This window comes from Gymnoscopelus braueri (genome assembly GCF_963280865.1).
Source record: "Gymnoscopelus braueri genome assembly, chromosome: 12".
Classification (NCBI taxonomy): Eukaryota; Metazoa; Chordata; class Actinopteri; order Myctophiformes; family Myctophidae; genus Gymnoscopelus; species Gymnoscopelus braueri.
In genome coordinates, this window is record NC_137614.1 from 40,300,018 (window position 1) to 40,309,837 (window position 9,820).

The window sequence follows — 9,820 nt, forward strand, 5'->3', positions numbered from 1 at the left end:
TATAATAACTGTATTTATTGATGCTTATAACTCAGGGAGTAATAGAGGTCTTATAAGTAAACTATACAATGGAATTGTGTCATTGAATAAGGACTCTACGATATGTGAAACAACGATGGGAAAAAGAACTTGACATTGACATAAGTGATGAAGTGTGGTCGGATTCATGGGAAACACAATCAACGACTACTAACTCCCTGACCTGGAGAGACTTTTGCTGTAAAAACCAAATCCGCTTCTTTATCACTCCCAAACAGAAGTCTAAACAAACTGGGAACCAGCTGGACTGCTGGAGGGAATGTGGAGATACTATGGTTGACCATGCACATGTCTTTTGGTCTTGTCCTGCAATTCAACCTTTCTGGAAGGAGGTAGCAACACTTATCTAAAAAAATCTGGGTTTCAGTATCAATACTACATTTGAATCTTTGTATCTTGGACAAATCCCAGATGGACTGAGTCAGAATGACTCTTATTTGTTTAAGATCCTACTTGCAGCAAACAAAAAAGCTATTACAAAGAACTGGTTGCAGAAAAACTGCCCTACTATGGGACTATTGGTCAGTATTGTGAGACAATTGCATGTCCTAGAGCAGATGACCTACTCTTTGGGTGAAAAAAGATGGGGGAAATGGCTGGACTATTTAGATAGCGTGCCAGATCTCTGATGATGGCTGGTTGTATCCTCCCTATGGTATATTGTACTTTGTATTTGGTCTTAGATCTTGTCAACATGTTTCAGTCTTATTACTGGTACCAAATGTCTCATGACCTCTTTTTATTTGTTCTTGTTTTCTTGTATGTATTTTTATTTATATTTTTACTGCAATTTTTTCTGTTGCTTTTTTGTACTATTTCATTTGATTTTATGTACTGTCTAATAAAACTTCTGAAAATAAAGAGTAAAAGAATAAATAAAAAACACTCAAGTAAAAGTGCCTCAAAATTGTACTTACTCTAAGTACAGTACTTGAGTAAATGTATTTAGTCATTTTTCACCACTGCCAATGTTGGATTAAAAGATGACAGTCTGTCCTTGCTGTGTAGTTACATAATCAGTCCATTACTTTCTTCCATTTCATATCAAGTGGTATTTGATCCTGACATAGATTGTGTTTAATCTAATACAGCAACACATTACTGTTCTACATGTTTCATTTTTAAACCTTTCTAAATTGTATGTTCAGCACAAGCCTAGATCAGTTGTTCTCAACGTGAGGTCCGAGGTACACTCACAGAGTTAAGTTGAGGATTTCATTGAGGAATTTACAGTGTAGATAGGGATCTCAGAGATAAAAATCAAATCAAATGGGGGTCTGTGGCCTAATGCATATCAAACTGGGGGTCCTTGAAATTAAACAGGTTGAGAATCACTGGCCCGTGACGTGATCTGTCTCTGGATATACATCTGACCAGGAGGAGCAAAAGGAACTCACCAGGTTGTGATTGACCCGGTTGGAGTCGTCATCAGGGTAGGGTTTGGTAACGCCCATGGCCACGCAGTTGGCAAAGATGGCGAGTAGAATAAATATATCAAAAGGCTTGCAGGGCTGCAGTTAAGAATTATATACAGTAGGCTAGTTGTTACCCTTCTCTGCTATTGGGACAGGATAGTGAAGACAGACACGACATGAATGGCAGGGAGAATGTTCAACGTGCAACAAAGACCCTGGAGGCAGGAACTGAACCTGATATACAGAAATAAGCATAAATATAATAACAATAATAATACAAATATGGTCCCCACTCCTTTGGGGTGTTTTTGTCATTGTACATTTACCCATCCTAATATTAGTAGTAGGTAGGCGTTAAGTGTCTCGTTAGGGGACACTTCTATAGGCTGGGTCCGGGGAGGCGGACTGGAGACCTTCTGTTTCCCAGACGGCCTCTCTACCCATTCAGCTTTAGCCGCCAGACATATCTCTACAACCCGCCTGACACATGCATATCTGCACCTCATTTATATAAAAGTGTACATACTGTATGTACAGTATTATGTCATAAGCACCCCACTTCTGCGTTCACAGCCGCATGTATTTTGCTATAGGGGACCCAATGACACTTATTTCTATTGGAAATCACATAATAAACACACACACATGCACGCACGCACGCACGCACACGCACACACACACACACACACACACACACACACACACACACACACACACACACACACACACACACACACACACACAGAGAAGGATATTTCCATTCCACCAGGTACAGCGCTGCCATGCGGATGGGGTTGCTGAGGGTGAGGCAGCAGAGAGCTCGGGGGGCTCTGAGGGTAGACGCCCCAGACTGCATGGCCTTCTTGGCCCCCCCTCCTCTCCTCTTGGCAGAGCCGGTTGAGCCCATGGTGTCCGACTTTCCGGCGTCGCCCCCCTCGCCGCCATCTGCCAACAAACAGGGGTGAACACAACCATCATTTAGTTTTCGTTTCAAACACTTGACCTTCGGGGGAACATTAGCCAAAAATAGACAATCGACGATCAACTTTTCTGCACAAAAAACATAATACAAAGAGGTCATCTTCTTGAAAGGGAATCCATTGAAGTTATCAGGTCATTGTCAGATATGCGTTTCAATGCTAAAAAGATAATAAAACTAAATCTAAATCTAGGGAAACACCTTGCGGGTGCTGTGATGGCAAGGCCATGCACTGCTGCAGCCTGCATGGGTGTGGGTCTTAGACCCCATGCTGTGTTGATGCTAAACAAATTGTGATAAATCTATACTGTATTCAACACCAAGTGGGGAAAGGATTTTGCCATGTGGCTACAGGTCACACACAGACAGTTGGAGAACAGGCAGGTATGTCTGGAGGGCTTCAGAAGATAGGACCAGATGTGACCTATTTCTTTATTCAGAGCAGTGTGGCCCTGTCCCCATGAAGTACAGGCATGGACACCTGTTGATCAAGGCCTCACACAGAAGCCTGATGGTAGAGTGATTGCTTATGATTGCAGGTTAAATTAGAGATGAATAGTCAAATTTATAAAGGCCCATAAAAGAATATGCTATACTCTGACAATAGTCTATTATGGAGGGCCCGAGTGGTAATAGATATTTTCCTTTCATACATATGGATTTAGATTCCAAACATTATTTAGATATAGTTAAAATGTGTTTGAGACATTACATCACCTTAACTGAATGTCCACCACACTAATCATATTTCAGGAAGAAATTATTAAAACATATTCTACTATTGATGCTGATTGAGAACACTACATTTGTAAATAGCCTACTGAACATTTTTCTCAGAGCATATTCACTTTACAGTAGGCTACAGCTAATGCATATAGGCCTCCATTTGGAAGATATGAGCAAACGCTTCATTATTTCCTTATGAAGGTTAGGTTCCTTATGCATGATGCTCTTGTCTTACAATGTCACATTACCTTTCTTTGGCTCCATGTCTGTAGTTGATTTAGGCTATAAGTATAACCTCGGTATCACTTCATAAACTCCTCAGGGTGATTGTCGTCCGTCCCGTTGAACGACTCGGTCCATTCCGCTGTCGTCAAGTCCAATGAAACGGCCCTATTTGCACATTCTTCCACGTGCAGATGAAAACGGCAAAGACTTTAGCCGCGCAAACATGGCTATAATAATAATAATAACCACGTCGAATATGAAAGTAGCCTCGTTCGCATAGGCCTAACGTAGGCTATACGTATCTGCGATGGTCAGTCTTGGGGATTAAACTAATTGAGCCGTTTAAAAGGATGACAGTGGAAATCTCAAGGGAGGGTGGAGGTACAGAGAGGGGACAACCCTACTCTGTGAGACGGTGAAAGCTAAAAAGAAAGAAGAAGAAAAATAACTCGATCTGAGACTCAGAGATTGAACCAAAGGAAAACTTCCTACAAATTCCTTTTCAACAAAAGCTAGGGAAGGTTCCAACTGATTTCAGCACTTAGGACAGCGACTGGTGTGACCTCCATGCCATGCAGGACCGCTGTAACGACGACAGGGGGCGCACCTCTCCAGTAAATGGCAGGAGACCATAGGGCTATATAATATGCAGGAGACAAGCACTTTCAGACATAGAAGATAAACATTTATTGGTCCCCGGAGGGACATTATTCAGGTGTCATAACAGCAACAACAGTGAGAATGAAACACGTGAGGTACAGGTCAAGAACCAAACCAAGATAAAAAATACAAATAAACCAAATTGTTATAAAATCGTTTTACTTAGATTGAGCCATAGATTATGACATTAGACATATATGCACTGGGTCTCTGATAAGTTAACATATGTAGTCTAATAAAAAAAAGTATTTATATAAAAATAAATAAATGTAGGCTATGTCAGTGTAAATAACTTGTTGTAGCTGCTTGGATATGAAAGATGTCAAAGTAATGAAGTCATGTTTGTACTAACCCATTAAGACCGGGAAGGGAAGGGAACGCATCTGTGTGTCATTTTAAGAGTCTTTGGCTATTCAAAAATAGCAGATCTACAAGCTCATAGCACGGCACCGAGTGCCGCGCTATGAGCTTGTAGATCTCATGTTTTTTTTCCTGCAAATCTTTAAATATATACATTATGTTTTAAAGCGATTTTTTTTTCTGGGGGGGTCCCTGGAACAACATATTTTGAGATGGGGGTCCGCGGCCAAATACATATCATTTTGGGGGTCCTTGACATGGAAAACTTGGCGCACCACTGATATAGCAACATAAAAGTTATAGAATATATTCAAAGATTTGCACAAATTTTCACGATTTAAAACAAAAATAGCAGATCTATTATGAGCTTGTATATCTGCTATTTTTGAATAGCCCAACGAAATCTAAAAATGACACACACAGATGCGTTCCCGGTCTTAAAGAGTTAAGTACTCTTTTTCATTTTCATAGTAAATAATACAATAAATGAACCAACATTAGAATACATATTTTGATTAGATACATTTAGCAGCAACATGCCACTAATAAAATGGCAAACAGAGAGAATACATTTAAAAAGTGCTTTGCTGCAATAAGGTGGCTGATGTAAAGAAATAGGCTTCAGAGTTCATAGGAATAGCATCAGATAAAGATGGCAAAAGGTCAAGGAATGATGACCTTCCATGTTTCTCTGTCAGGAATCGGATAAGATATGTGTTTTTGTTGATCATCATCTACTACAGCATACTGTATATCTATTTACTGTGTGAAGCACTTTGCAACGGTGCTTTTGAGAAGTGATATACATATTTTTATTATTACTATTATTATTATCATTATGATTATAACTAATTGATGAAAGCTGCCAACTGAGAAAATTCTTTCTAATGAACCAAAACAAAAGAATAAGACTTTTTAAAGGATAAATGTGGAATGAGTTTCCTAAACATAGGCCTACATGTGCAGTGTATTAAACGTAGGCCTACATGTATGTGCAGTGTAGGCCTGCATGTGAATGTGCAGTATGATAAACATAGGCCTACATGTATGTGCAGTGTGATAAACATAGGCCTACATGTATGTGCAGTGTGATAAACATAGGCATACTGTACATGTATGTGCAGTGTTAAACATACATGCATTTGAGTGTACAATTTCAAGGTTCTTTGCAAGCTTGATTAATAGCTGGTGCATAGGACTGATGGCCTAGGACTAGGTCCTATTATTCCTATAATTTTTGGGGGGTTGGGAAAACAACATTTGCACACACACATACATACATTCATCTCCAAAAAAAACTAGAATTGAAGGTAAATTCTCCTCAGTTATCGATATAGTGCAAGTTATTGACACAACTGCGTTGCTCCACAACAGTATCTCATCCTAGTGGTGATCAGTGGTGTAGTGGTGACTCCTTAATGTCTTCTACTGGAGCTGACCCACGACTCCTGCTGCTGACTGCCATCCTTTGGAGCAAGCTGACTAGGATCTTCTGCAAAGGGAGTTGCTGCAGGGAGATAGAGGAGAGGGAAGCAGAGTGAGGAAGGACAACTCCTGTAGGTGTGTCAGTATTTTGGCAAATGTATTGTGCTAACGACTGCAAATGCGCTGTTAGATATTTTATGTTTACAGCATGTTACTTCTATTATAACAAAATGTAAGACACTTCACTCACGGTTCTGTAACTGCTGTGCTGCATATCTAGTAAGAAGTATACCAACACCCTCAATCAGAGCCAGTAAAATTCCTCCCATCATAGCAGAGCCCATCATAGCTAAAGGTCCACCTGAGAAGAAACAAAACAAACCAATCAACCCAGTTCTTCTGAAATAAATGATCAGTGAACAAAGATGATGGAAGGTACTGTAGTTAGAATAAAAAAATTGTATGGCTTAACCCTAGTTCAGACCAAAGATTTCCCATGGGTCAGGTTGAAACCTGCAACCATTTGCAACATAATCCCCAAAACTGCAACAATGGTGCGAAAAAGATAGACAATCCAGCGAACTAGCAATTCCAACAGTCTCTAAGATCTTGCAGTATTTCCAGTTAAGATATCAATGTGTTTTTCTTGTTGTATTGTTTTCCTAAACACTTCATAGATTAAATGTGTTGGGATATCATTCGGGACTTCGCCAGTGCTCTGACTTTGGAAAGGGATCCCTGCAGGAAATTTGGAACGCACAACAACTTGCAAGAGCGACAGATGAGAAATCATAATTGTATATGTTGTGAAACTTGTTGCTCGACAAGTTGAATCTCATTAAACTAAATCAGCAGGCATCAGCCGACCTGCAATGGGGTAAGTCACACTGCTGCAATTCTTTCTCTGAAATGTTCTAAAACGGTTTTAGTCCTGTCACTAATCTTTGGTCTGAACTAGGCTTTAGTCTTTGTTTGACCAAACATCTGAACACCTACTGCGTGCAGCTAGGACTGCCCCAGTCAATGCACCACTGGCTATGGAGTTCCAAGGGTCCTCTTTTCCTCGCAGACGGACCAGACCACAGTCGATGGTGGAGAAGAGGCCACCCCACACAGCAAAGCTACCTGCAAAACCATCATACAGGACACGCAAAGTTGATCCATTTTGTTGTTAGATGTAATGTTTACCTGGTATCCTACGTTGTTTGAAGGACTAAATTGTTTTCTCTGCACTCGTTTGTGACCATTTACCCAGTCGTTTGTTGACTAGGGTTCATGATTCATCACATCATTTACTCTGATCACTCTACTGATCTAAATCGATCTGGATAAGAGCGTCTGCTAAATGACTAAATTGTACATAAACAGCTACATAATAAATGAAACATTGAATGAAAACAAAACAAAAGCTACTCACCTCCAATCTGTGAAGCTCTTCCTCTAACAGCATTCACGCTGCCCTTCAACCTGTGTCGAACACCCTGTTTACCAACAACAAAGACTATGTTGTTTTTTCCCTGACTTTTAAAAGTATGATATCATTACATCTAGGCCTGTCACAATTATTACATAATCGTCTAATCGCAATTATTTTTGCATAATCGACACATTCGTCATAATCATTTCCATATTAAAAATGTTATTTTCAAAGAAATTCAATAATAGTGGAAATAGACGATCTTCAAGCTCAAAACGCGTCGAGATGATCAGCTATTTCCACTATTTTCCACTATTTCTTCTGCTATTTCCACACATTTTTGAATATTAATGTTTATTTTTAAGTATACATTAATTACATTAATGTGTTATTTGTCATATCTGCCCTGTGCAATTTTGATTACAAAGCCTAAAAGGCAAACAGAAATTAAATTTGTTATCCACAATGTTCAATGCCAAACACACAATGAAATCGTTAATCGCAATTATTTGTGTGACAATTAATCGTCAAGTAAAGTGTCATAATCGCGACAGCCCTAATTACATCATTATTTGCAAAATGTCAGAGGTGTGAGTGATATTTACCATAGGGGCATTACGAAAGCCCTTGACTGAGTGGAACAACCCTCCACCAAGTGCACCCAGGGTGAAGGCACCGCCGCAATCATCCACTATCCTCCAGGGACTAGAATGGGTGTGTGTATGAACACAAAGATTGATTTAAACATCATAACGTTAAAGGTTGAAAATGCAGGATGGACAAGAGTCAAATGAGATAACCATAATGACCTGAGGAACCACATGGTATAGTGCTTATTTCTGAGCAATAATCATGTCTGTGATATCATTGAAGTCAACCATGTATTATTTATGTTTTCATTATCAGTCATTGTAGACAGAGTACGTATAGTTTGGTTCTACTGTAAATGAAGTAACATTTATTTTAGTTTACCACACTGATCAATAAGCAGCCTTAAGCAGAACACAGGCAGAACACATCCAGTTAGATGAGTTACTAATCTAACAGTACTAATCATTAGTACACTGTTTAATCTCATCTCAAAGCAGGTCTCATTTAAAAAAAAGAAAAAGGAATAACATTTAGATAATAATAAATCACAAAGCTTTATAAACACAACACAATGGCTGGGAACAAGCGTTGAATTAAACACAGCTAATATTAAAGAATCTATTTTAAAATCTGCTTCACTTCACCAGGGTTGACGAGCATACTCCTCCATGTTTGTTGTTGACTACCAGCAGTGAGTGACGTCATCATCGTGCGCCATGGGTAGGGTTGCTGCAGCAACGTGTGTCAACCGATATATTATAACTCTATGGTGTCAACTTTGTGCTACTTCTTTGCAGTAAACGGCTTTGATATTTTGCAGTCAGGATTTCGACCACGAAATTTGACATTTTAGCAGGTAAAAATGACTTTTTGATTTCCCCAGGGCTCATTTTTGGGGTCTTTTCTGTCAATATCTACATGCTCCTCCACTGGCTCAGATGATGGAAAACAACAAAATATGTTACCATAATTATACAGGCAACACACATTTACATAACCATATCACCAGGGTACTATGTTCCAATGCAAGCACTGTGTAAGTGCACTTAACAAATCAATGTTTGGGTGAGCCAGAATTCTCTTCAATTAAACAAAAACAAAACTGAAGTCATTGTTTCTGGAGCCAAGGAAGAATGATTAATAGTGCTCTGTAATGTTCAAAACCACAACCCAAGCCAGAAATCTTGATGTAGTCATGGACTAGGATGACGTCAGCCTACTAACACCTAGTGAACCAAAATAAAAGAATAAGACTTTTTAAAGGATAAATGTGTAATGAGTTTCCTAAACATAGGCCTACATGTGCAGTGTATTAAACGTAGGCCTACATGTATGTGCAGTGTAGGCCTGCATGTGAATGTGCAGTGTGTTAAACATAGGCCTACATGTATGTGCAGTGTGATAAACATAGGCCTACATGTATGTGCAGTGTTAAACATATAGTTAGGGAATTTTAGCAAGATGTTAGGTGTCTAGAATTATCTCTCAATTAATGCAATTAATGCAAACCCAAATCCTCATGGAAAATCCTGGAGAGCCAATCAAAGTTAAGGAGCCCAGAGGGCTTGGGTTTAAAAATATGAACAAAAAAATAAAAGTCAAACATTCACTTGTGAGGTGTCTAACTAGGGGTTTTCAGGGGTGCTGAATCCATTCCAACCATTATCTTTGAGTAAAAATTTCTCCCTGGCCATATAATATTGGTATATTGGTTATTGTTAAGCTGTAATGTACAGCACAGTGCATAATCAATGGTAGGGATTGGGGTGTTGTTGAATTGATTCTATTCTGAAAAATAAATTAAGAAAATATTGCTAAACACTTGATAAGAGTGTACACCTACTGTGCACATGCTCAGTGGGATACACTATGTGGGGACTTAAGGTATAGCCTGGTAAACCCCTCCCTCCTGAAAACTCATTAAGGTTTCGAGGCCTATCAGGCTCGAAGCCTTATTGAAACTGTAGGCGTTCTTCTTCCGCC

General features: G+C 39.3%; 2 protein-coding genes across 2 annotated transcripts in view; both read right to left on the reverse strand.

The window, feature by feature from the left end:
- Nucleotides 1-2,382, reverse strand: part of cacna1fa (calcium channel, voltage-dependent, L type, alpha 1F subunit a) — a 39,204-nt gene extending 36,822 nt beyond the window's left edge. The window contains exons 1-2 of the mRNA XM_080443984.1: nucleotides 2,209-2,382; nucleotides 1,437-1,541 (exon numbers count right to left, since the gene is read on the reverse strand). Of these exons, the coding sequence (XP_080300110.1) occupies nucleotides 1,437-1,541; nucleotides 2,209-2,361 (258 nt within the window). The 5' untranslated portion in view covers nucleotides 2,362-2,382. The remainder of the gene's footprint in view (nucleotides 1-1,436; nucleotides 1,542-2,208) is intronic.
- Nucleotides 2,383-4,592: 2,210 nt separating this feature from the next.
- On the reverse strand, nucleotides 4,593-8,513 carry LOC308097303 (mitochondrial import inner membrane translocase subunit Tim17-B-like). The gene is made up of 6 exons (XM_080445016.1): nucleotides 8,482-8,513; nucleotides 7,852-7,951; nucleotides 7,247-7,310; nucleotides 6,826-6,954; nucleotides 6,080-6,190; nucleotides 4,593-5,911 (listed from the first exon to the last, which is right to left on the reverse strand). Exons 1-6 carry the CDS (start codon nucleotides 8,505-8,507, stop codon nucleotides 5,820-5,822), a joined length of 522 nt encoding a protein of 173 aa, XP_080301142.1. The 5' UTR covers nucleotides 8,508-8,513; the 3' UTR covers nucleotides 4,593-5,819.
- Nucleotides 8,514-9,820: the final 1,307 nt, after the last annotated feature.

Excerpts from the sequence above, each read along its gene's own strand:
- LOC308097303 (XM_080445016.1), bottom strand. The coding sequence starts at position 8,507 with ATGGAGGAGTATGCTCGTCAACCCTG. Across the intron at positions 6,955-7,246 it reads AAGAGCTTCACAGATTGGAG|GTAGCTTTGCTGTGTGGGGT; the intron begins GTGAGTAGCTTT and ends ATGGTTTTGCAG. Across the intron at positions 6,191-6,825 it reads GGCAGTCCTAGCTGCACGCA|GTGGACCTTTAGCTATGATG; the intron begins GTAGGTGTTCAG and ends GTTTCTTCTCAG.